At 48.1% G+C, this 27,112-nt stretch overlaps 1 protein-coding gene across 5 annotated transcripts; it reads left to right on the top strand.

Annotated features, from left to right (window-relative positions):
* The first annotated feature begins 3,204 nt into the window (after positions 1-3,204).
* RNASEH1 (ribonuclease H1) lies at positions 3,205-27,112 on the top strand. 5 transcript variants are annotated; one of them, XR_012517349.1, is made up of 9 exons: positions 3,229-3,442; positions 4,992-5,107; positions 6,796-6,954; positions 8,464-8,563; positions 9,568-9,622; positions 9,960-10,044; positions 10,622-10,746; positions 15,814-20,762; positions 24,922-27,112. XR_012517349.1 is itself a non-coding variant. In XM_010350055.3 (9 exons), the coding sequence occupies exons 1-8, from the start codon at positions 3,315-3,317 to the stop codon at positions 12,437-12,439; spliced, it is 867 nt and encodes a 288-aa protein (XP_010348357.1). In that variant the 5' UTR covers positions 3,229-3,314; the 3' UTR covers positions 12,440-12,449; positions 15,814-15,905. The 5 variants fall into 5 exon arrangements, 3 of the variants coding, with proteins under 3 accessions (NP_001272867.1, XP_010348357.1, XP_010348356.1); XR_012516909.1 differs by having other exon boundaries at positions 10,610-10,746; XM_010350055.3 differs by lacking the exon at positions 24,922-27,112 and adding an exon at positions 12,353-12,449 and having other exon boundaries at positions 10,610-10,746; positions 15,814-15,905.

The raw sequence follows: 27,112 nt of genomic DNA, 5'->3' as shown, positions 1-27,112 counted from the left end.
GAATCTCCAAGTCTAACGGGCATCCAGGTGGTGCTTTTGCTGCTGGTCCGAGGACCACACTTTGAAAATCGTGACTGAGGTTTAGGAGGATGGGCTTTGGAGGCAGGTTTGAGTCCTGGCTGTACCACTTCCTGTCTACATGTCTGAGGGCAAGTGACTTAATCTCTACATTTCAGCTTTCTCCGCTACAGACAATGTAATATTGGGAGTGGAAATTAGTTCAGCCATTGCAGAAACAGCTTAGTGATTCTGCAAATAACTTTTTTTTGGGGGGGAGGGGATGGAGTCTCACTCTGTTGCCCAGGCTGGAGTGCAGTGGCATGATCTTGGCTCACTGTAACCTCTGTCTCCTGGGTTCAAGGTATTCTCCTGCCTCAGCCTCCCGAGTAGCTGGGACTACAGCCACGCACCACCTGGCCAGGCTATTTTTCGTATTTTTAGTAGAGACAGGGTTTCACCATATTGTTCAGGCTGGTCTTGAACTCCTGACCTCATGACCCACCCACCTTGGCCTCCCAAAGTGCTGGGATTACAGGTGTGAGCCACCACACCCGGCCGCCACAAAGAACTTAAAACAGAACTAGCATTCAACCCAGCAATGCCATTACCTGTACTGGGTATATACCCAGCGGAATATAAATCATTCTACCATAAAGGCACATGCTTGTGTATGTTCACCACACCACTATTCACAATAGCAAAGACATGGAATCAACATAAATGTCCATCCACAGTAGACTAGGATAAAGCAAATGTGGTATACATACATTGTGGAATACTATGAAGCCATACAAAGGAACAAGAGCATGTCCTTTGCAGCACCATGGATAGAGCTGGAGACCACTGTCCTAAGCAAACTAAGGCAGGAACAGAAAACCGAAAGCCATGTTCTCACTTACACATGGGAGTTCCACAGTAAGAACGCAGGGGTATTATGAGGGGAACAGAGGGCACTGGGGCCTACCTGAGGGTGGAGGATGGGGGGAGAAAGAGGATCAGAAAAAATACCTATCAGGTACTAGGCTTATTCCTGAGTGAAATGGTCAGTACACCAATCCCCTGTGACACAAGTTTACCTATAAAACAAACCCGCACATGGACCCTCAAACCTAAAATATAAATTAAGAAATGTTCCTGATCAACCTCTTCAGACAGAGGGATGGTCCCCCATGTCACAAGCGATGCCAATAAAGAAAGGGAACGCCACCTTTTTCAACTCCTGGCAAATGAACCCAACGCCTGGTCCCACATGGCACTCACTCTCGCCCACAGCGAGATAATGACTCAGCTCTCATAGCAGTCATAATCCTTCGCCTATCTGTCTTGTGGGTCTATTATTTCATTCTCTGTCCTGCAACCGAAGCTCTGTGTTCTTACCTGTGTTTAGAACAGCTGTGTTCAATGATGAGTCACACAAGCCATTTAAACTTTTCTGGTGGTCACATTTGAAAAGAAATACAGCAACAACTTAATTTTTCTTTCTTTCTTTTCTTTTCTTTTTCTTTTTTTTTTTTTTTTTTTTGAGACAATCTCACTCTGTTGCCCAGGCTGGAGTGCAGTGGCACAATCTTGCCTAACTGTAACCTCCCCTATCCCCAGGTACAAGCGATTCTCCTCTCAGCCTCCTGAGTAGCTGTGATTACAGGCATGCACCACCACACCCAGCTGATTTTTATGTTTTTAGTAGAGCCAGGGTTTTCACCATGTTGGCCAGGCTGGTCTCGAACTCCTGAACTCAGGTGATCCACCTGCCTGGGCTTCCCAAAGTGCTGGGATTACAGGTGTGAGTCACCGCGCCCAACCACTTTAATCCAATATATTCAAAATATTATCAGCTTAACTTGTAATCAACACACAAAATTAACGATGTGTTAAAATTTTTTTTTGGCAGTAATGAATGCCATGTTGGCTTTTATTATCTTTTTTTTTCGTAATTTTACTTTACGTTCTCGGATACAAGTGCAGACGTGTAGGTTTGTTACATAGGTAAACGTGTGCCATGGTGGTTTGCTACACCTACCAACTTGTCATCTAGGTTTTAAGCCCTGCATGATTAGCTATTTGTCCTAATGCTCTCCCTCCCCTCGATCCCCACTCCTCTTAAAATTCTTTTTATTTTTCACACTGAGTCTCCAAAGTCCGGTGTGTATCGTACAGCACACCTCAACAGGCATGTGCAGGCAGGGCAATGGCACTGAACGATGCAGGTCTAGACGGGTGTCTGGTATATTGTGGGCACAATTCTTGGACCCTGAGAAATAGGCAGAAATGTTTTGTTTTGGAGAGAGAGTCTAGCTGTGTTGCCCAGGCTGGAGTGCAGTGATGTGCTCTCGACTCACTGCAACCTCCACCTCTCGGGTTCAAGCCATTCCCCTGCCTCAGCCTCCGAGTAGCTGGGATTACAGTCACCCACCAGCGCGCCCGGCTAATTTTTCTATTTCTAGTAGACGGGGGTTTCGCCATGTCGGCCAGGCTGGTCTCGAACTCCTGACCTCAGGTGATCCACCCACCTTGGCCTCCCAAAGTGCTGGGATTACAGGCGTGAGCCACCGTGCCCGGCCACAGTTGCCTTTTCAATTCAGTTTTCTCCCAGGTCGTAGTCCTTGTGGCCCTGGACATCCCCTGGTTAAACGCCCACGTGCAGCGGAGCAGGGAGGGGGACGCGCCCCTTAGCGGGTGTGGGCCCAGGGCACGGAGAGGAGCGCGGCTTCCGCGGCCGCCCCTCTGGCCCTCCTTTGTGCTTATTCTAGCTCATGATTCCTTACATCCTTCTGCCCGCTACAAAATGTGCGCTCGTTCATTTGGCCCCAGCCCTGAGAGCAGATCCGCATTCCCGGAGCCCTGGAGGACCCGCGGCCACCGCACGTGGGTGCCGGGCGCCCGGGGGTCTGAAAGGCTGCCCACGGTGACGCGAGCGCGCCGGGGCGTGGACCCCGAACTGCGGCCTCGGGGAGGGCAGAGAAGGGGCCCCACTGCGTCCACCGCGACCCTCCTCTGCGGGCCCCGCGCTTCAGCCCGGCCAAGCGCACCTCAGGCCCGGCTCCCATCGACTCGGTCCCGTCCCAGACCGCGCCCGCCTCCGGGACCTCAGCCCTGGCCCAGCCTCCTCCAAGACCGACCGGAAGCTGACGAGTGCCGGCTGGTCAGCGGCCGGGTCCGCTCCGCGACCCCGCCCCCCCCGCAGGCCCCGCCCTGACCCCGCCCAGACGCGCGTCATCTTCCCGCGCCGCTGACGGAAGTGCGAGAGTGAGCGCGCCGGGTCGTGCCCGCGCTGAGCCGGGCGCCGAGATGCTTCCCGGTGACGGGAGTGAGCGATGAGCCGGCTCCTGTTTCTGGCCCACAGAGCCGCCTTGGCCGCCGTGCGCTGTCGCCCCGCCTCTCGCGGGTTCGGGATGTTCTATGCCGTGAGGAGGGGCCGCAAGACCGGGGTCTTTCTGACCTGGTGAGTGGCCCGCCTCCTTGCCGGCACCGGGGCGGAGGGAGGCCGGGGCTCAGCGAACCCCGGCGGCGGGAGCCTGGCGGTCCGAGCCTGTGCCGTGCGCGGTGGCTGCGTGGTCTGGGGACCGCCTCGCCTTCCTCCTCAGCCGACGGGGTTCCGAGAGGCTCGTGGCCGGGGGCTGGACCGCCCGAAATCCTCGTTTGGGATGTCAGAAACGCCACGTAAAGCTTAGGGGTGGCCTAATAAACCCTGTGTTTGATCCTTCATCTTTGTTGCAGTTAAAGTGCAACAAAAAGTGACAGGTATTCAGAACCAAGCCGCATTACCAGAAGAGTTTCCGTCCCGGCTCAGTTGGCACTGGAACTCAGTACCTAACCTAACCTTCCGATTTTAAAAAGATAAATTCTATATAAGCTAGTATTTGCAGTGGATCCTTGTAACAACACTTGGCGGTGAGTGGGATTATTCTCGTTTTCAGTTGTAGTTACTGTGGTCAGGAAGTTCACAGGTTGAGTAACTGGCAGAGGAAGGACTTGAGCCCAGGTGTTCCGTCTTTACCACCAGAACCCTTTCCTCTACAAGTTATCAAAGTGCCTTACGTGTGTTTCCCTATGCACGCCAGCTAGAGTAGTGAGGAAGAAGCATCTCAGAAGTTAACCTTTTTGCTGTAATGAAATGGTTAATAATTTTTTTTCCCTAAGACCCCAGCATTTTATTGTGCTTTCAGTTTGACAAAAGCCTGTGGTGCTGGTGTGCGGGCTGGCTGGCAGGCATACGGAAAAACACAGGTGTAGAGTGCCACGCAAGATAAAACTATGAACTGTGGCCGGTCGCCGTGGCTCAAGCCTGTAATCCCAGCACTTTGGGAGGCCGAGGCGGGTGGATCACGAGGTCAAGAGATCGAGACCATCCTGGTCAACATGGTGAAACCCCGTCTATACTAAAAATACAGAAAATTAGCTGGGCATGGTGGCACGTGCCTGTAATCCCAGCTACTCCGGAGGCTGAGGCAGGAGAATTGCCTGAACCCAGGAGGTGGAGCCTGCGGTGAGCCGAGATCGCGCCATTGCACTCCAGCCTGGGTAACAAGGGCAAAACTTTGTCTCAAAAAAAAAAACCAAAAAACAACTATGAACTGTAAGGTGTGACCCTTTGCCCTTTTCACACTAAAATTCGTCCTCCATATCCAGTTTGTATCCTCAGTTTCAGCTAACCATAGATCAAAAATATTGGAAAAAATAAAAAGAGTACAGTTTTTAAATATGCTTGAAAAGAATACAACAACTGTATACTACATTGTATTAGGTATTATAAGGTGGAGGTGATTTAAAGCATACAAGAAAATTTGCATAGATTTTGTGCAAATACACCATTTAATACAAAGGACCTAAGCACCCTCTGATGTAGGTATCTGACGGGGTTGGAGGACTTTCCTGGAATCAGTCCCCCTCTGATACCAAGGGACAACTGTACTTCCAACGTTACAAATCTTAATTGCAAAGGGGATAAGTTAGGGAGGGAAGAAGGCAGTAACATTGCGCATCTTTTCCAGGAATGAGTGCAAGGCTCAGGTGGACCGGTTTCCTGCTGCCAGATTTAAGAAGTTTGCCACAGAGGATGAGGCCTGGGCCTTCGTCAGGAAATCTGCAAGCCCGGAAGCTTCAGAAGGTAGTCCCCTCTCCTGTCCCATCAGTGTGACAGTTTAACCTATTCAAAGGCTTTCATATGCCAGATGGCATTTGATCTATATAGCTACCTCCAGGCACATAGAGAAGACAGTGTGATTGTTTTCATTTTGCAAATTAGGAAACAGGCTGAGAACAGTTAAAAAATAGTGGCTCATGTTACTTATAATATTAGGAACAAGTCAGGACTCAGATCTCCTGTTCCATTCAGCTTTTTATGCTGTCATTCCTTCATTCCTTGTCTTTTCAAAAAGTATTTGTTCAGCCTGGCCAACATAATGAGACTCCATCTCTACTAAAATACAAAAATTAGCCAGCCGTGGCGGCGTGCACCTGTAATCACAGTACTCAAGAGGCTGAGGCAGAATTGCTTGAGCCTGGGAGGTAGAGGCTGCAGTGAGCCGAGATTGCACCATTGCACTCCAGCCTGGCGTCAGGACAAGAGAGCTCAAAAAAAAAAAAAAATAAATACTTGCATAGTTATTGGACTGATTGGATTATACTTTTACAGGCATGAGTGTGGTTCTTTTCCTGGCATGCACCTTTGTGGTGGTTCCTTTCTATTGAGGACAGAGTTACAAAATCTTAATTTCTTCCTTTTTTTTTTTTTTTTTTTTTGGAGACAGAGTCTTGCTCTGTTGCCCAGGCTGGAGTGCAGTGGTGCAATGTTGGCTCGCTGCAGTCTCTGCCTCCTGGGTTCAAGTGATTCTCCTGCCTCAGCTTCGCGAGTAGTTGGGATTACAGGTGCGTGCCACTACGCCTGGCTAATTTTTGTATTTTTATAGTAGAGATGGGATTTCACCATATTGGCCAGGCTGGTGTTGAACTCCTGAGCTCAAGTGATCCACCTGCCTCGGCCTCCCAAAGTCCTGGGATTACAGGCGTGAGCCAGCATGCCCGGCCAGTTTCTTCCAGTTGTATGTGTTATAGAAAGTATGGTTATTCAAAGTTTAAAGCTCAGTATAAGATTAATGCCTGATATAATTGGAAGTTGAAAGCGCAATATGCAGACTCAGATGAGCAGGGTGATGACTTTAGAGCACCAGATTTTATAAATATTTCTGAATCCACCCTGAAGGGATCTTACATGAATGTTACTTACAGACTTTTACTACAGCAAATTAAAACTGAGCAAGGCATAGTTTTAATTATCTTATGTTGGAACAGTCTCTCTAGAGGCGACTGAGATGCTTGAACACTGAACAACTGCTCCTTTGAGTCATCATAACAATCCTGGACAAAGCACAATTCAGAGAGAGGCAGGTTGCGTCCAGAATTGAGCTGGATATATAACCACTGATGTTATATACACAATTTCGGTCCATGTTTTTCCTGGAAGAAGAGCCCCTTGGATTTTCAAACTGTCCATGATCCCTAAAGGGTCAAGAACCCTTGGTATTATTATCTCCATCAAAACCAGGTTGTGTTCAACAGGAACCTTGCTGTTGTCCTCACACTGTCTTTATCAAACTTATCTTGGAAAATTCGGAATGATTTCTCAGAGTATGGAAGTCTGAGATGGTGTGGATGGAGTCATTCCCTTGTTGTAGGGCCACATGAAGAGGGTGTTTAAGTCTGATTTAATGGTGCTAAAGAACTTACTGGATTTCTTCATCCTCTAGCATTTCGTGTTATGTTCATAGTTTCCAGCTCACAAGTGGACTCTTTCAGGGCAGGAAGGTCAACATGGACAAGAATCACAGACGAAAGCCAGCAAGCGACTCCGTGAGCCACTGGGTGGAGATGAAGGCGCAGAGCCGTATGCAAAGCACTTGAAGCCCAGTGTGGAGCCGGCACCTCCAGTTAGCAGAGACATGTTTTCCTACATGGGTACATCTTGCTTGGGTTTCCCTGATTGTTACATCATGAAAATATATGTGTAAAATATATTTTCCACTTAATGGGGGAAGTGTGAGGTGATGTTTTTCATCTTCATTGTTACATGTAAAGATTATTTAGAAATCACTAAGGTCATTACTTTATAATTGATCAAGTGGTGCAGAATTAAACCACCACTGTTCTTAGGAAAACCCTTATGTATAAATGAGTAACTGTAATCTTCTGAAATACCAATATATTCCCTATGCATGCGGTACTTAACGTTACCAAGATAAAATGCAAAGGCTCCAACTTTTTCAAATAAGAAATGCCCCACATACAGCTGCTTGTTATAAATAATTAGCACCAGCACTTTAAGCTTTCATTCGCAATCTTTGGAAAACAGGAGATTCTGTTTTATCCTGAGAAGCAGGGTAGTAGTGACCTTAAGTCTCCTTTGTGTCTTTTACACATATGTGCAAAAAACAGAAATAAGTAGCATTTAAAAATATAAATCAGTATATTTGTAGATTCTGATTTAATTCAAGGGAAACCAGTAGAAAATGTTGTGCCAAGCTGTATTATTTATGGATAAGTTTTGCAGTTATCTAAGAAAAAGATCACACAAGTATTCTTTATTTGGTGATTTACTAGTAGGAGTTAAAGCAGAGATTTGTGGAGTAGCAGGGAAATGAGCTGTTTCCAGCCACTGACCATGCTTGAGGCTCGGTGGGCTGGAACATGGCAGATGGCGGTGCTGGCTCCAGCAGTTCAGTGGCTGGGCGGAAAGTTTGTAGTCGTGCTGATACAGTCGTGTTCCAGCTGAACTAAGGAGCCTTGCGCGACACCCACTCCCATGAGGTGCACGTCGTCGTCTCTGCCCCTTTGCTGCCGCTGTGCTCAGTGTGCCGTTCTTAGGACAAGCACGTCCACTTCCCGCGCGTCCGACCTCTATTTGTCCTCTCGCCCAGCTCTTTTAACACTTCACCACCTGACCTCTGCTCCCACCACACTGCTGAAATGTCCTGGTCACCAGGGGCCTGAGAGTGGTCCCATCAGTCCTTTATCACCTTGTTATTTATAGCCTTGGTATGTCAATCACACCGTCTGTCTAGAGGGAAAGAAACAGATGGGAACCATATTAAACTAGTAGCGAATATGCCAGGGAAGAAATGGGAGCAGCACTGGTCAGGAGACTGGGCCCTCTGGCAGGCAGGCTCACCGCCATGCTGAGGCTCTGCTTGTCTCTGGAAGGACGGCTCCCTGGCAGTGAAGGTGGCCCTGCTGTGGAGACAGTCGTTGTCATTTGAACCCTCAGTGTGGGGTGTGAACAGTACTTACTGCAGCGGGCTCTAGTTTACAAAGTAACTGCCTTTACCCTGAACTTGCCTGGCCTGCAAGACCAAAATGTAAGTGGACTCTGAGCATAAATGCTGGGTGCCCCCTTGTAAGGAATTGAGCACATTTTCCTAGACAGAACATGTAAGGTCAGCCCAGCAGCGTTTACTTCTCTTCCCACAGGAGACTCGGTTGTCGTCTACACGGATGGCTGCTGCTGCAGTAATGGGCGGAGGAGGCCACGAGCAGGAATCGGCGTTTACTGGGGGCCGGGCCATCCTTTGTAAGTAATCGAAGGAAGCTGAGTGTTCCTCAATCAGGCTCCACAACTTGTGAGATGAGGCGGCTCTGCTTATTGGTTGGCTACTGGGAAAACCTGCAGATAAATAGCTTTGGCGGGGGTAGCAGAGGAACAGCTTGAATTGTGTTGGTGCTGAGCAGCGTTGCTCTTCAGAACGTTGGTACCTCAGCTTTGCTTCGTTTTGTTTTGTTTTTTAGACAGTGTCACTCTGTTGCCCAGGCTGGAGTGCAGTGCCAGAAACAGCTCACTGCATCATTGACCTCCTGGGCTCAAGTGATCCTCCTGCCTTGAAAAAAGTGCTGGGATTATAGGTGTGAGCCACCGCACCTGGCTTTGGTGTTTCTTTCTTGCCCTGTAGAGGAGTCTTTTTTTTTTTTTTTTTTTAAATTAAAGTAGAGATGAGGTCTCACTATGTGGGTCAGGGTGGTCTCAAATTTCTGGCCTCACGTGATCCTCCCACCTTGTCCTCCCAAAGTGCTGGAATTACAGGTGTGAGTCACCACGCCTGGTCCAAAAATTGCTCATGTCTTTTAGGAAACTCTGGATCTCCTAATTTTAAATGACTTAGTGACCCCAAATTTTAAGTAACTTATCTGAGGGTTTTTCTAGTTTCTTGATTTCATTTTCCTCCTTTATTTCCTGGAAGTTTTTAGTAGTTTCGGTCTGAGGTCTCACTCCCTCCATTCTTATTACTGAGTTTTCTCCTGGGATTCTTTTTGTTGGAGCCACAGGTCCTAAGTCAGGGTCCACAGAGAACTAGCTCTGACTTCCTCTGCCCTAGTGGGACCCCAGAGAGTCAGCAGGTGCCGGAGTTTGGAAACCTTTTATACTCTCTGCTTCTGGCAGTCTCTCTGTTAGTTTGACTTTTATTTGATGCTTTTATATTTCAAATAAAAATACACACTAGTTTATTGTTATCCATTACGAATAATCACTTTGAGAATTCACTTTATAATTTTACTTTCTTTTGTACTGTTTTGAAACAGAAATGTAGGCATTAGACTTCCTGGGCGACAGACAAACCAAAGAGCCGAAATTCATGTAAGTTATCAGATATATTGAAGCCTGTCATTATTGAGCATTGAGTGTGAGCATATCAAATAAATCAGCTAATTTTTTTTCCTACCTATATATGTAAGATATTTGAAGAAGATGCTTGGGTTTCATAACAATTCTGAAAAATAGGAATTTTGTAGAAAAATTCTAAAAACTTATTTCAGATAGGTGTCTCTGCAGGAGGATTCTAATAGTAGTGTGTCATGCAGAGAGTATAATCATCACAGTACCGAAGGGATGTTTCAGTTTTGGGGTCTTTGAGCATCAATAATGTCAAAGTTGAACGTTTTCTGTGGAATGACTCTTGACTTGTCTTTTCAAGGCAGCCTGCAAAGCCATTGAACAAGCAAAGGCTCAAAACATCAATAAATTGGTTCTGTATACAGACAGTATGTTTACCATAAATGGTAAGTTTTCACAATGGATTTCTTCTGTTTTTCTAGTAACCATGAAGGGAAATTGATAGGAGGTATAGTAACAGGGCAAGACCGAAATGGAAATAGAGGGATGACACTGGTTTGTCAGGTACTAAGCAGAGTGGGGATTTCGGAGTGTCTCTTCTGCTGCTCCGATGTTTTCCACAGGCCTGTTTCTTTGCGAGGCACCAGAGATGCCGTCAGACGAAGTGGCTCTGCTGTAGTGGCACTTCTAGTCTGTGTGTGCATGTCACTTCAGATGGCGTGTTGACTGCTTCTTTGGGAAATGCCCTGTAGGGGATGCTTATGAGGCTAGGGAGGGCTTCCTGGGAGAAGTGACATCTTAAGCTGACAGCTATAGGTAGAATACAAGTTCGGGGAAAGGGAAGAGAGGGTGGTATTTCAGGCTGTGCCAAAGGCCAAAGCAACTAAGGCCAGCTAAGGAAGTATAAGAGTCAAGGATGGTGACTCAGAGTACAGGTGGGATCGATTATAAGAGATAAGACTAGGGAAGTGAAGAAAGCAGGACGCTCAAGATTAACTCACCAGTGATCAGGCATTCTTGTAGGTATAACTAACTGGGTTCAAGGCTGGAAGAAAAACGGGTGGAAGACAAGTACAGGGAAAGAGGTGATCAACAAAGAGGACTTTGTGGCACTGGAGAGGCTCACCCAGGGCATGGACATCCAGTGGGTGAGTATCTTCTCAAATGTTAACATCTTATGGCAATTATGACCAGATAAGCTAAATTTACTAGAGATTAATGGTATATGTAAATGGTTTAAAGACATAACAACTTTCATGAAATCAACATCATAATGTATACTAAGACATATCTGAGACTGGATACAGTGGTCACTTCATAATCTAGCACTTTAGGAGGCCCAAGCAGGCTGACTACTTAAACCCAGAAGTTCGAGACCAGCCTGGGTAACATGGTGAGATTCTGTTTCTAGAAAAAATAAAAAATTAGCCAGGCATAGTGGCACATGCCTGTAGTCTAGCTACTCAGAAGGCTGAGGTGGGAGGATGACTTGAGCTGGGGAGGTCGAGGTTGCAGTGAGCCAAGATTGTACCACTGCACTCTAGCCTCGGCAATAGCGAGACCCTGTCTCAAAAAAAAAAAAAAAAAACCCACCCACAGACACACATTTGATTCTTTTAATCACCGTATGAGTAATACAGTTTTTTGGTTTGGTTTGGTTTGGATTTTGAAACAGAGTCTTGCTCTGTCACTACAGGCTGTGGCGTGATCTCTCTGCAACCTCTGCCTTCTGGGTGCCAGGGATTCTTGTGCCTCAGCCTCTCAAGTATCTGGGTTTACAGGCATGTGCCACCACACCTGGCTAATTTTTGTGTTTTTAGTACAGATGGGGTTTTGTCGTGTTACCCAGGCTGGTCTCAAACTCTTGACGTCAAACAATCTACCTGCCTTGGCCTCTCAAAGTGCTTTGAGATTACAGACATGAGCCACTACAAGTAATACAGTTTTAATGAGAGTATCACTGGGCATATACATAGGCAGCATGGTTTGAGGGGTGTTCTACAATCCTTATATTCTAAGAGCACAAAGTAATGCCCAACCTGGGCACAGGGCATTACTGTGACAGCTACATGTCCCCCTCTTCGTTTCTTTGGAATGTGTCATATGTTAAAACTAACTTGCAGTGTATCTTGTTTAAAACACCAGTAAGGACGTGTGATGAAAGCCTTGGTAACAACTTTTACTCCAAGATGGAAGCATTTTTTTAAACAATCATTTTTATTTAAAAAGTTTTTTTCAAGCAATACAGAACAAATTAAACTACAACCATTGTCTCAACCCTGCCTTGTTCTGCCTTCCCAGAAGCACTGATAAGAGTTTGGTGGCCTGGCATGTAAATTTGCTTTGGCAACATAAGTGTAGACTGTAGTTCTATACGCACATGATTCTTTCTGACAGTGCTGCAAGGGAGTATGCGTGTGTGTCGCATACCTACCCGTCCACCCATCTGTACATACCTGTGTTTTCCCTGGAAAGCTTATCAAGTCCAGTCGATACGTGGGAGAGGAAATAACATGAATGGTAAAATCAAATTTGTAGAAAAACAAAATGGAATGTTTGTAAATACATCCATTGCATAAGTGCACGAAGAATCTCCAGCGTGCTCTTCAGGCTCATGTTTGGGGAGAGGAGCGTTGGAGCCGAGCTTCTGCTACTCAGTCTGTTCTGAATAGTTGAGCTTTTGTAATGAGAATATAGTCATGTGTTGCTTATGTAAAGATGAGTAAAATAAAAGGAAAACACTTATTTTAACAGATGCACGTTCCTGGTCATTCAGGATTTACGGGCAATGAAGAGGCTGATAGATTAGCCAGAGAAGGAGCTAGACAGTCGGAAGACTGACCCACGTGACGTGAGTCCTTGGGAAAACTTGAGCCAGCGGCTGTTTCGCTGCTTGTACTTACTGGTGTGGAAAAGAGCCTGCAGGCGGGACCACTGCGGTGGATGGGCAGACGCGGCTTTCACATGGAATCAGGGAGGCGCAGTGGCATTCTGTGACCCAATTTTATAAAAAATCGTTAAGTATATAATATATTGAACATCTTTGAGATTGGAGAGTTATGTGAGATTTCAGCATTATGCTTACTGTGTTCCATACGTTCTTGCTTGTTTTATTGCAGGCAAGCAAGGCAAATGGCCTAAAATGCTGCAGCTTATATTTATGTTGATAAGAAATCTAAAAAACACTGTTTAAAAGATGCAACTCAGAAGTCTGGGAGTATTCTGAAAGCATCCATTTACCGTCCGGTTTATAGGAGTGAGTCTCCTGCTTGTATAGTGACATGCCTGTGGGTACATTAGAGAACCGTGCAGCCTGGGGCCTGGGTGGGCAGCTCAGCGGGCAGGATGTGTGCTGGGTCTCAGCCCCACAAGCCTGCTTGCGGGGCACTTGGTATAGGGCAAAGCCTGCCTGCAGGCAACCCTGGCTGCTAGGCCATTCTCTAGGAACAGTTACAACTTGTAAAGACCAAGATGTGTAAATAAGTCTTTCAAAAATTTATTTGGTTCTTCTGTTAAAAACTGCAAATTTAAAAAAAAAAAAAGTTCGACCCTAGCCGGGCATGATAGCTCCGGTCTATAATCCCAGCACTTTGGGAGGCCAAGGCAGGCAGATCACCTGAGGTCAGGAGTTCAAGACCTTCTTGGCCAACATGGCAAAACCCTGTTTCTACTAAAAATACAAAAGCTATCTGGGTGTGGTGACACGTGCATGTAGTCCTAGCTACTTGGGCGGCTGAGGCACAAGAATCACTTGAACCTGGGAGCCAGAGGTTGCAGTGAGCAGAGATTGCACCACTGCACTCCAGAACGAGACTCTCTCAAAAATAAATAAAAGTTTGACATGATTATTTAGTTTTAAACTTTTTTATCATAAAATAAAAACATACAGGAAATGACACAAAACAAATACACAGCTTATTGAATGTTACGGTTGTAAGGTGAATACCTTTGTGTCCACCACCCAAGGAAGAAGCAGCACTTTGCCGGATACCCCAGAAGGCTCTCCAAGTGCCCCTCCAGCCACAGTCCCCTTCTCCCGCTCCTCGCCTGCAGAAGTATTCCTGACTTTGACAGAGTGACTTTCTTGGTTTCTTGATGGCAGTTTGGTCTTGTCCACTTTCTTCTTTGACTTGATCAGTCTCCATTTGCAGTCCTATCTGCCTCGCTCTTCTCCCTTCCGTTATCTGTTGAAGAGCCTGGGCCGTTTGTCCCGTTGCTTCCCACAGTGTAGATTTCGTTGACCATATGGTCGTGTTGCAGTTCAGCATGATGAACTGTCCTTCCTGTCCTCTGTGTCCGCAGATTGGCAGCTGGCTCTAGAGGCTTTGTGAGCCTCAGATTTGAGCCCTTTGGCAGGAGATGAGGCAGTTAGGGGCTCTCATCGGGAGTCCTTGTCCATGTTGACAGCAGCTGATGCTCAGGGCCAAGATCTGTTAATTATTTGGGGTTGCAAAATGGTTAATATTCTCATTCTGTCTTTTTGCTTGCCTTTATTCACCGGAATGGTTTTCTAGGAAAGTGTTTTCTTTTGTATACTATCTGGTTACCCAGTGGTACAGTTCACATCGGAAGGGCAGGGTAAATGCTTGGTTCTTTGCTCTTGCACAGTAAGTTTTTAAGATAATGCATTAGTTCTCTGTCATCCTTAGATGGTGAGCTGTTAAGGTTTTTTATTTATATATATTAAGAATTCATGGGCTGGGCATGGTGGTTTATGCCTGTAATCCCAGCACTTTGGGGATTACAGGCAGAGGCAGGAGGATCACTTGAGCCCAGGAGTTTGAGACTAGCCTGGGTAACATGGCGATACCGTCTCCACAGAAAATTAAAATAAAAGTAGGTGGCTGTGGTGGTGCCTGCCTGTTGTCCCAGCTACTCTGGAGGCTGAGATGGGAGGCTCGCTTGAGCCCAGGAGGTTGAGGATGCAGTGAGGTGTGACAATGCCACTGCACTCCAGCCTGGGTGACAGCAAGTCCTTGTCTTTAAAAAAACAGAATTTGTGGAGTTAAGCATATTTGATGGATTTCAGTCCATTGTGATACTTATCTTTGTTTAACTTACTCGCTCCTTTGGTCAGTGAGAGGGAGCCTCTTCAGCTGGGCTCTTGAGTTTTGTTAAGCATGCATGCATGCGTATTCATGGACGCACAGACCACGTGTGCAGTCAGTGATAGCACCTGCAGCCTGGCATGTGCAGGTGCTCTAGGCCCCTCTTGTACAGCTTCTGCCCCAAACTTTTCATAAAAGAAAAAACCTTAGACAAGTTCACAGTTTAATTGAGCAGAAATCGTTGCTTCAGCCGGGTAGCACTCAGGACCAAAAGTGGTTTCGAACGCTCCCTCGCGCATCATGTGCAGGCTGCAGTCACAGAGAGGAAGGGGAAAAACACGTGGACATGGCCAGGTTCACTGCAGTGCCACCTCTGTTTCACATCACCGTGTTTTGCAGCCTTTCAGCCTGTGATCAGTGAGACTCTGTTGCTTGTTACAGGATTATGCTCTCACATTAAGGCGCAGTCTGTTTATACATTCAGTGAGTTTCTAAGTCAAAGTCACTATGTACAGAGGCAGTTTTAGACCAAACTTAATTCTGTATAACACTGGGAATCCATTATTTTTCCAAGAGTCTCTGGTGGAGGTGGTAATTCAGATCCACAGTCTAGGATGCTCATTGCTATAGGTTTGGTCATTGTTTCCAGAGTTTTTATTGGACAGACCTTTAAAAAAATACAAACATTACACACACACATTTAAAGAAAAAATATTTTCTGAACCTGTATTGATATTCCCAATACAAAGTCAGCGTTCTGGGGTCTGTACATAGCCTCTTCTATAAGATGTCTGTGTCTCCCACACTCAGAAGACAGGATGATGGCCTGGAATATCCTGTAATCACTCACTTGTTTTATTCCACTTTAACATTGAGTATTTTTTAAAATACTAGTACCGTAGCACTAGCTGTGATGATGAAAACAGCACTGTGTCTACATTGTCAGAAAAATAGCTCCCTTTTACCGCCATTGACTCTCATTTCTGTGTGTTCAGTTGTCATAACCTGTCTATAGTCAGTGAGTTTCTAATGTTGAATTCAGTTTTGTTGGAGATGAAACTCTTGGCTCAGATTTTCTTTGAGTATCTGAATTGTTTTATTCTGTTTTCTTCTAGCATACAGTGATGCATGAAAAGCCTGATGAATCTTATTTGCTTCCCCTGACAGGTCGTATGCTGTTGTTGCTTAGATGCCCGAAGGATTTTTCCTTTTTCTCTCGAGTCAGCAGTGGTATTCAAATGTGTCACGTGTTGGTGTTGGTTGTCCTGGTCCGTATTTGCAGGTGTATGGTGTGCACTTTCTACGTGCACTTTCAAATCTGTTAAAGATTGCTTGAAACTGTAGTCTAGTGTTATATTTTTCTTGCCAAATTTTTTTTTCTTTGGTGATCCCTGTTATCTGTGTGTTAATCTAAGTTGTCTGTTTTCAGTGTTTGCCACTGTCTCTGGAATCTCTTTTACCTCCTTCTTTGTTTCTTTTTGATTTGTAAATGTTGTTATGCCACCACTTTTGTCTCTCTCTGTTGCCCAGGCTGGCCTTAAACTCCTGGCCTCAAGGGATCCTCCACCTTTAGCCTCCCAAAGTTCTGGGATTACAGGTGTGAGCCACCAAACCCAGCCCCACCTTGCTTTTTAAAACAGCTCTATTATGTAAAGTGACCGATGCATATTCCTGTGAAGCTATCAGCAGAACACGTCCATCACCACCAACAGTATTTTCACAGCCGTTGTAACCCGTCCCTCCATGTCCCCCATCCTCAGGCAATCACTGGTCTGCTCGCTGTCGCTAAAGATTAATTTATATTTTGTAGAATTATATATGAGTGGAATCATAGAACAAGTACTATGGGGGGAGGTGCTTCCTTTGCTCAGCATAATTGTCTTAGCGTTCACCGTGTGTGTCAGCAGTCCGCACTGTGTATCGTATGGCTGTACCACAGTCTGTTTATTTACCTATTGACCGACACATGTCGATTGTTTCAGTTTCTGACTAAATACAAATAAAGCAAGGAAAGCTGCCGGGAACCTTTCTGTCCTGGTCTTTGTCCTCTGTTCCTCTGGGGTAAACGCCTTGGAGCGGAATGCCTGGGTCACATGACAGGTGTGTGCTTCTTAAGAAATGGAAACTTTTCCAAGTGTAAGCTTTACTTTTCCCTTCCCTCCAGCCAGGCAGGAAAGTTCCAGCTCAGTCCACATCCTCGGCAACACTGTCACCTCATTCTATTACAAATGTTCGTGAGTTTTTGGTTTTGCTGTTTAGTAGTTCTGTTTTTAGGTGAGGATTTGAGAAGATCCAAAAGCATGCTCTTACTGCTGCCCCTGCCATTTGAGAATCTGTGATTTAAAAAAATGAAAAATTACACCAGAATTGGAAATACAGAGATGAAAAGTTGTGCCTCTAAAATCTTGACAGTCTGTGGGATTTTCACAAATACAGACGGTGTCAGTGCAGCAGAACACATGTGAAGCTGGAGGAACGAAGGTCCAGCCACACTCAGTTAAGGAGGAATCATAAAGTTTTAGGGGGCAATTTTGTCAATTTTCTTTTTATTAAAAGGAAATACATTACTGAGAATCAAAATATCAGCTGCATGTTTTATATCTTTAGAAATTTACAATGATACATATGACATCTTCATCAGCTCCAATTCAGAAAATACTTGAGTGACTGTTACATATCAGATTGTGCTGTATATTGTGGAATATTTAAGCTGTCAACAGGTGCTGCTTCCAAAATAGGATGTTCATGCTGTACAAGCAGGCTGCGGAAGAAGTTCTCTGTGCAGCGCTCCCCACCCGGTGTCATGCCGTTGCTGAAGCTTGAAGAAAGCCCCTCTGCTGTCTTGTGGGACAGGCACAAAAGTGCATGAGGTCGGAGGTCAAACAGAAGGAAAAAGCACTCCTGGCTAGTGATCAGCTTGGGTAACTAAGTAGGAACCAGTGAATGCTGCATTCCTGATTCAGGTGATGTTGTTTATTTCAGGTTGAGCAAGTCTGGGCCTCGGATTGTGTGTCTAAAAAGGAGGACCTTGGTGTTGATTTTTGGTCTTTTTCCTAATTCTAATATTCCAGTAGTTCTGGAGCAAGAAGGAATAGGTCACTCAACTAAAGCCCCCTTTTTATTCATGTGATGAGTTGACGTTCAGAACTCAGTAAAAGGGTGTCATCAGAACAAAACACATAGCAATGATCATGGTGGTCAGTCGTGGTTCCTGAGTTCACAAACACTCAGGAGTAATACCGGGAGGGCTGGCCCCATCTGCCCACATTGTGCCTCCCGGCACACAGAAGACACTGACGATTTGCTGGGCGAATACCTGGCCAGCCAGTTAAAGCAGCTTTGGTTCTTAATAGCCCATTGAGAGCCAGGAGTTGGCACAAGGTGACTCTGATCTTGTGTTGACATAAGTATTTGTCAAAGAACAACTTTCATCAAAATATTCCTCCAAATTAAGATTATTTGGTGATAGGGAAAGCCGCCAGTATACGGTGATAGGGTTTGAGACCTAGCAGAAGAGCTCTGTTCTCTAGACCTAAATTTGCACAGTGTCGTGTATATTAAAGGCGGAACCTCAACAGTAAGCAAGGGCCTTTAACCTAGGATTTACCATCCAGCCACCATGAAAGAAGACTGTAAGTAAAAGCTTAATACGAAAGAGTTCTGAAGAGCTGTAAGCAAAAGCAAATTAGGAAAAGAATTTGCAGTTCGTATCACAAAGGACAAATTTCCCTAATACGTAAGAACTTTTAGAAATTGGAAGAACAACTAATAACTCAGGAGAATGGATTAGTCAAATTGTTCACAGAAAAAGAAACAGGGTCCTTTAGGAATGAAAAGATACCCAACTTCACTCACGAGAGAATGCAAATTAAAACACCAAGAAGACGTTTTCTCTGTATGATATTAGCAACAGTTCTCATGCTGCTGAGGCTGCCTGGAAACGTGTGCTCCCCTGTGTGGTGCTGCGTGCAGATTGGCAGCCCTCAACACCAGGCAGGCGCGGCCCACTGTCTGAACTACAGATGCGATACTCTAACCCACTGGTCCCCACTCCGCGGAATTCATGCTGCAGATACACCTGCATGCATAAAAATAAAGGACGACCAGGTTTTTAATATCAGAGAACTGGAAACAATACCGGCATCTGAAGCGGTCGTGGAATAAACAGCGTCAGAGAGTGACAGCTCATAAGTACCCACAGACAAGAAGGATCTCGGGGCACTGTTAAGTGGAAAACAGGAAGTATGGATTCGTGTTTCAGCAGGCTGCCTTGTGCCTCAGGACGCATAACGATTCACACACACTGAGCTGTTACTCCACCACGCTGGGAATGCAGAGAGGATGCTGTCGGTGGGAATAGGGCAATGATGAGACTGCTGTGCACATCTTTGTATGATTTTTAATTTTTTATGTTATATATATATATATATGTACATTTTTTTTTTGAAACGGAGTTTTGCTCTTGTTGCCCAGGATAGAGTGCAGTGGCACCATCTCGGCTCACTGCAACCTTCACCTCCTGGGTTCAAATGATTCTCCTGCCTCAACCTCAGGAGTAGCTGGGACTACAGGTGCCCACCACCGTGCCTGGCTAATTTTTTTGTATTTTTAGTAGAGATGGGATTTCTCCATGTTGGGCCAGGCTGGTCTTCAACTTCTGGGCTCAAGCAGTTCTCCAGCCTTGGCCTCCCAACATGCTGGGATCGGAGAGCCACAAGTCCTGTTTCCCATTTCATTGACATTTGTCTTTGTCCAAAACCCTACCACCGTATACTGGTGGCTTCCCATATCACCAAAGAATCTTAATTTGGAGGCATATTTTGATGAAAGTTGTCCTTTGACACATACTTACGTCAACACAAGATCAGAGTCACCTTGTGCCAACTCCTGTCTCTTGATGGGCAGTTGAGGACTAAAGCTGCTTTAACTATTGCAGTTAAATCATTTTGATCTTTGAATCATGTTGTAATACCTGTTTAAAATATTTGGTGAAAATATTTGGAAGGTGTGCTTCAAAGAGGCCAAGTAAAGGGCGTGGGTGTGCAACCTGCGGAACTCGCCCCAGCAGAAACCCCGGGGGCCAGGTGGATGCGTGCTGAGCTGAGGTGTTCAGATCCCACCCCAGTCTTTGCAGCTCACATCCCTCTGTGGAACACTGTGACATAGCGCCACGTGCTGAGTATCTGAGATTCATATGATATGTAGTGTGCTCCTTTTAGGTAGACAACATGCTTTAACCTGACATTACCCAGAGGAAAACTTAGGGGGATCACAGTTATGAACTGAATGTGTCCCCCAAAATTCATGTGGAACCCCTAACCCTTTGCTGTGGCTGTGTTTGGAGAGGGGCCTCCAAGAGGTACTGGGGTGAAGGTTATAAGGGTGGGGCCCTGACCCACTGGGATTGGTGTCCCTGTGAGGAGAGACCCCAGGGTGCTTGTGCTCTCTCCGCCCCAGGAGCACTCTCTGGGAAAGGCCGCGCTAGCCTCTGCAAGCCGGGAAGGAGTCTCACCAGAAACAACCAGTGGGAACCTGAAGCCCTCCGAGCTGTGAGAAACAGATTTCTGTTGTTTCAAGCCCCTGAGCCTGTGGTGTTGTCACAGCAGGCTGCGACGGTAGCTAAGGGTAGTTGGTAAAGAAAAAAGTGAATTTTCCTTGTTAGGGTGTGAAGAGGCCTTATTGAAGGGCCCACCCCAGTGGGGTGTTGCAGTAGGGGAGAGAGACGGGGGTCAGTTTCAAGTACAGGGATGGGTGGGAGCTGGCAGCCCGGAGCAGGGCAGGGCCTGTGGACAGAAATTCCTCAGAAGAAACATCAGGAGTCAGGGCACTTTCACAGCGCAGGGTGGGTCTCCCCAGGCAGGCTCAGCAGGATTTGCCCCTACGGAGCCCGCCCAGGACAGAGCCAAGGTCACAGCCTGGTCCGAGAGGGAACTCAAGAGGAGTGGATACAGCTTGGTCCAAGGGAGGGTCTTTGTCAAGAGCCATTTGTTTTATTTTACAGGGAGGAAACGCAGCCGAGTCAGCTTCTCCAACTTGAGGCCGACACTCTTCACTGTGCGGACAAGTGACTCACCAGATAAAGCCACACACGCCATTCTTTTAACCTTCTCTCCTTTGTGAGTGCAATGAAGTTAATGTTTTTCAACAAGTCCTTTACTTTTCTAATACGTAAAGTGAGAGGCAGAGCCTGCCCTGGTCTCTGGGCCCTCCCTCTGCTGAGCACATTCCTTTTCTTGTTTGGACCATCTGAGCAGCACACCACCCCATCTTGGGGCAATGACGTGTCTGTGGTCAGTGCAGGGCCTGGTGCTGGCCCCCTCGTGGCTGGGACCCAAAGTGGTCAGGCCCGGCCCCCGCTCCGTGTTTGGTGTGCCGGCTCCAGTGTGATCAGCCCTGACCTACGCCTTCCCTGCCTGCTCCTCTCTCTCCCCACTCCTCCCTCTCCAGGAAGGTACTTTCTTTTCTTTCTTTCTTTTTTCTTTTGAGATGGAATCTTGCTCTGTGGCCAGGCTGGAGTGCAGTGGCAGGATCGGAATCTCAGCTTACCGTAAACTTTGCCTCCTAGATCCGATTCCCCTGCCTCAGCCTCCGGAGTAGCTGGGACTACAGGCACATGACACCACGCCCAGCTAATTTTTGTATTTTTTACTAATAGAGATGGGGTTTCACCATGTTGGCCAGGATGCTCTTGATCTCTTGACCTCATGATCTACCCACTTCAACCTCCCAAAGTGTTGGGATTACAGGAGGGAGCCACCGGCCACCCAGCCTGGTACTTTCGAGCCATGTCAGATCACGCCACTCCCATGCTCAGGATCCTCCTATCATTTCCTTGTCCCTCAGTATAAAATGCAAAGTCCCCCGCAACACCCTCAGGTGTCCCCTACCCCTAACCCCACCCCTTCCCTGTACTCCCACCCCATCCTCTGCACTCCCTCCCCTGCATTCCCCACCCCATCCTCCCCTGCACTCCCCAGCCCTCCCCTCCCCTGCACTCCCCACCCTTCCCCTGCACTCCCCACCCCATCTTCCCCTGCACTCCCAACCCCTCCCCTGCACTTCCCATCCCACCCCTGCATTCCGCAGCCCTCCCCTCCCCTGCACTTCCCACCCCTCCCCTGCACTTCCCATCCCACCCCTGCATTCCCCAGCCCTCCCCTCCCCTGCACTCTCCACCCTTCTCCTGTACTCCCCACCCCTCCCCTGCACTCCCCACCCCATCCTCCCCTGCACTCCCCACCCCTCCCTTCCCCTGCATTCCCAACCCCTCCCCTGCACTTCCCACCCCTCCCCTGCACTCCCAACCCCTCCCCTGCACTTCCCATCTCACCCCTGCATTCCCCAGCCCTCCCCTCCCCTGCACTCCCCACCCTTCCCCTGCACTCCCCACCACTCCCTTCCCCTGTACTCCCCTCCCCTGCACTCCCCATCCCTCCCCTCCCCCCTCCCCTGCACTCCCCACCCCACCTCTTCCCTCATGTTCCCTGCACTCCTCTCCCCTTGCACTCCCCTCCCCACCCCTCCCTTCCCCTCCTCTGTACTCCCCTCCCTTCTCCTCCCCACTCCCTCCTTTACTCCCCACCCTTCCCCTCTCCTCCCCTCCCCTACATTCCCCTCTTCTCCTCTCCCCACCCATCTCCTGCATTCTCCACCCTTCCCCTGCACTCCCCATCTCCAGTTACGTGGCTTTTCCTGCTGTTCCTCAGCATGTGGGGAACACTCCAGCCTTGGGGGCTGTGCTGTTCCACTGCCTGGGCTTTACTCAGATGGAACTTGCTTTGTAAACATTATTGATTTCTAAAATTATGGTATACTATACATAACATAAAGTCTCACTCTGTCACCCAGGCTGGAGTGCAGTGGTGTGATCACAGCTCACTGAAGCCTCTGCCTCCTGGGTTCAAGTGATTCTCCTGTCTCTCGGCCTCCCGAGTAGCTGGGACTATAGGCATGCACCACTATGCCTGGCTAAGTGTGTGTGTGTGTGTGTGTGTGTGTGTGTATTTTTATTTTTAGTAGAGACAGGGTTTTGCCATATTGGCTGGGCTGGTCTCAAACTCCTGACCTGCAGTGATCTGCCTGCCTCAGCCTCCCAAAGTGCTGGGATTACAGGTGAGAGCCACCATGCCCAGCCCATCTTCACCGTTTTCAAGTGTACAGTTCAGCAGCATTAGCTACACTCACACTGTTGCACAACCAGCACCACCGTCCAGCTCCAGAGCGTCTCATCCTCCCAGACGGAAACTCTGTTCCTGTTGGGCATGGGCTCCCAATCCCCCCACCAGCCCCTGGCAGCGCCGATCTGCTTTCCATCTCTATGAATGTGACTCCTCTAGCGACCCCATATAAATGGAATCATGCAGGATTTGTCCTTTTGTGCCTAGTTAATTTCACTGACCCTGATGTCCCCAAGCTTCCTCCGTGTGGCAGCAGGTGTCGGAATCCCCTTTTAAGGCTGAAGGCTACTCCATTGCATAAATGTGGCACAGGACTTTTTCGGTTCTTCAGCAGCCAGAGACCTCCATGGCCGCTGGCCCCCCTGCCGGGCCTCACCTGGCTCCAGGCCGCTGCTAGAGGTACCCTGCACACTGGGGCCCAGCGGGCTGTGCTCGGCTTGCACTCTGGCCCAGATCCCACTCGCCCTAGGACCCACGCTCAGCCAGCAATTGGGCCAGGTGTGCCACGACCTGCTTCTGCCTTGGGCACCAGTGTCTGGATGAGGGGAACATGGTGGTGCCCAAAAACTCAGAGACACCAGGAACCACGAGTCCCCAGGCTGTTGCAGCTCAACTGCTCCCGCCACCTGTGGTTTGGCGAGCCGAGGCCATTTTCCAGCTCTGGCTCTTGGACTTCAAGGTGTGGGCTCTGGCGAGGCACTACAGCTCTAGTTCATTCCTGCTGCCCACAACCTCAGCAAACAGGGGTGTGTGGCACCCAGAGGCTTCTCCTCCACTGCTCAGCGAGCAGGACAGAGGGTTACGGTGGTACAGCCCTTTTCACACCCACCATTCGGCGGGTGCCAAGTTCTTGTCTCACATCCAGAAGAATGAGGTCACGCATACGACCGGAGAGTGAGCAGGGCAGAAAAAACTTTTATTGCACAACAGAGAGGTCCCCAGCGGAGAGGGGACCTGGAGTGGGCAGCCCTTACCTGAAGGCCAGTAGTCCGCACCAAAGGCCTTGGTCCCACTACGTGGCTGAATCCAGGGTTTTTATGGGCTCGCAATGGGAGAGTGTGTGCTGATTGGTCTATGGGCGGGCCTAGAAAAACCACCATTTGATTGCTAAAGGCATCGAGGAAGTTCTCACTCCAGGTGGTGGACTTCGCCTGCAAGGGGTCGCTGGTTTTCTGGCCTCGGGCTGCCTTTGGCTTGAAGGTCCGGTTTCACTGGGGACTCACCCCCGTCTGCCTAGGAATGGTCTTCTGCCGCTCTCAGAGGGCCCACACTTCGTTTATCCAGTGGCCATTCACGGGATCCTGCGTTGTCTCTGCCTTTTGGGCGCCGTGAAGGACGCTGCTGTGAGCTGGGCGGGGCCCTGCCTGCGCGTGTCCCTGCTTTCTGTTTCTTTCGGATGTACGTGGTGGGAGATTTTGGGGTCCTGTGGCTCTTGGCAGAGCAGGCGTCATGTTTTCCACAGCGGCTCTCCATCAGATGGCACTTTCTTTATTTTTTGAGACAGTATCTCGCTCTGTCACCCAGGCTGGAATGCAGTGGCACCATCTCAGCTGACTGCAACCTCTGCCTCCCGAGTACAAGCGATTCTTCTGCCTCAGCCTCCCGAGTAGCTGGGACTACGGGTGTGTGCCACTAGGCTAATTTTGTATTTTTTGTAGAGATGGGGTTTCACCATGTTGGCCAGGCTGGTCTTGAACTCCTGACCTCGTAATCTGCCTGCCTCAGCCTCCCAAAGTGCTGGGATTACAGGCGTGAGCCACCATGCCCAGATTCAAATGGTACTTTCGTAGTGAGGCCTCCCGTATCTCTCCCCGTAAAACATTGCCACTCTGCCTGCTTTCCTTCTTTCTGTAACTTGTCATGTGGAACCTTCAGATATGCCCAAGCTGGCTGTAGCAGCCCACGAGAGCAGCTGCCAGCACCTTCACACAGCGAGTCTGGAGGTGGCTGGAGTGGGAGGACTCACACACAGAAATCAGCACGTGTACAGGTCAGGCCTGCCGTCCCCCAGAGCGGCTGTGACATGTTTACCAGCACACCGGTGGCCTGCTTTCTACTTGTGTTATTTGTATCTATTTTGGTCTATTTCCCTATCTAGAAAATAAACTCCGTGTGGCAGAGGTTTTATCTCTCTGCTCTCCTGGAACAGAGCCAGACCTCTGGCCGGGCTGTCAGTACTTGCGAGATGCTCGCTGGCCCCAGGACACGTCAGCAAAGGTGAGCTCCTCCGAGAGGGCGGGGTCAGGAGGGAGCAGCCTGGTGGCTTTTTGGAGAAAAGGCCTGGGTGACATTTTCTGCGTCCTTTCCCCTCCCCTGAGGCAGCAGTTGGCTTCCCTGTGGGCACGGAGGGCTGGCCCTCACCTGGCTCTGCCCATGAGTCCCGGCTGCGGGAACGGGTCCTCCATGCAACGCTTCCCAGCCTTTATAATGTCAGGGCGTGCCTGGAAAATATGATTTCCACAGCACATTGTGGTGAAGTGGAGGGGCCTGGGCGCATCTCTGGGGGCTTCGGTGAAAATGTTCATTACATTTAAAAATATTCCTTACATGTAGTCGTGCACTGCATAGCAACATTTCTGTCAATGCCGCACTGCGTGTACACCAGTGGTCCCATCAGATTAGAATACTGTGTTTTGCTGAACCTTTCTATGCTTAGATACACAGATCCTTACCATTGTGTGACAGCTGCCTGCAGGATTCAGAGCATGACGTGCTGTGCAGGGTTACAGCGCAGAAGCCACAGGCTGCACCTCATCGCCCGGGTGTGCAGGGGGCTGTGCCATGAGGCTGTGCAGTGCGCGCCGTGATGTTCACACAATGACGAAATCCCCTCAGGACACCTTCCTTAGCACCTTTCCTGTCTAGTGACTGAGGCTGCTAACTGGGCCCCTGGGAGTTTGGCACTCAGCACTTTCCAGTGAGCGACGGAAACAATGAACGTTCTGATCGGGCTGCTCTGGCTGGCACAGGTGAACCACACATGTTGTGCCCAGTATTTCTTGTTCCCACATCATCATTGTACACTGCTGATCTACTGTTTCTCTGTCAAGCCGGAGGAGATCACATCCAGATCATTAAAAATGTTTGCTGGCCGGGCGCGGTGGCTCAAGCTTGTAATCCCAGCACTTTGGGAGGCCAAGGCGGGTGGATCACAAGGTCGACAGATCGAGACCATCCTGGTCAACGTGGTGAAACCCCGTCTCTACTAAAAATACAAAAATTAGCTGGGCATGGTGGTGCGTGCCTGTAATCCCAGCTACTCAGGAGGCTGAGGCAGGAGAATTGCCTGAACCCAGGAGGCGGAGGTTGCGGTGAGCCGAGATCGCGCCATTGCACTCCAGCCTGGGTAACAAGAGCGAAACTCCGCCTAAAAAAAAAAAAAAAAAAAAAAAAAAAAAAAATGTTTGCTTGTGGGGGGAGAGATCCAAGATGGCTGATCACTAGCAGCTCGGGATTGTAGCTCCCAGTGAAAGCGCAAAGAACGAGAGGACGCCACACCTTCACATGAATTCTTGTTGCTCACGCACCAGGAGATTCCCAGCGGAGGAGCCCCACGGGTCGCCAGCGCGACTCTTGTGACCGGCGAGGCGGTTTTGCCGGCGCCTTGGAGCGACGGTTCTTGGTGCAGTCAGAAAAGCACCATCAATCTTAACGCCGCTGATTTGGTCGGTGCAGTGGGTTGCTCAGATTTCGGCGCTAAGAATCAGTAAGTTGGATGTCCGATCAGAAACCTAATTACAAAGACGGTGAATACAAAGACCACAGATGGATAAATTTATAACAAAGGGAGGAAAACGGCCAAAAAAGGCTGAGAATGCCCAAGATCAGAACGCCTCTCCCTCAGCAGGGGATCCCAGTTCCTCATCAGCAACGGAACAAGGCTTGATGGAGAACGAGTGTGTTCCAATTACAGAAGCAGGCCTCAAAATGTGGATAATGAGAAACTTCTGTGAATTAAAAGAACTTGTTTTAACCCAATCTAAAGTAACTAAGAACTTTGAAAAAAGATTCGACGAAATGTTAACAAGAATACACAATTTAGAGAGGAATATAAGTGAATTGATGGAGCTGAAAAACACAATAGGAGAACTTCGTGAAGTATGCACAAGTTTTAACAGCCGAATTGATCAAGCAGAAGAAAGGATATCAGAGGTCGAAGACCAACTCAATGAAATAAAACAAGAAGACAAGATTAGAGAAAAAAGGATAAAAAGTCTCCAAGAAATATGGGACTATGTGAAAAGACCTACTCTACGCTTGATAGGTGTACCTGAATGTGATGAAGAGAA

The sequence above is a fragment of the Saimiri boliviensis genome, chromosome 1, assembly GCF_048565385.1.
Source record: "Saimiri boliviensis isolate mSaiBol1 chromosome 1, mSaiBol1.pri, whole genome shotgun sequence".
In the NCBI taxonomy this organism is placed as follows: Eukaryota; Metazoa; Chordata; class Mammalia; order Primates; family Cebidae; genus Saimiri; species Saimiri boliviensis.
Note: the sequence above shows the minus strand (reverse complement) of the source record. Positions and strands in the feature narration are given on the sequence as shown.

Coding starts and splice junctions, on each gene's coding strand:
- RNASEH1 (XM_010350054.2), top strand. CDS start 3,315: ATGAGCCGGCTCCTGTTTCTGGCCCACAGAGCCGCCTTGGCCGCCGTG. Junction 3,443..4,991: donor ACCGGGGTCTTTCTGACCTG/GTGAGTGGCCCG, acceptor CATCTTTTCCAG/GAATGAGTGCAAGGCTCAGG. Junction 10,747..12,352: donor AGGGCATGGACATCCAGTGG/GTGAGTATCTTC, acceptor TTATTTTAACAG/ATGCACGTTCCTGGTCATTC.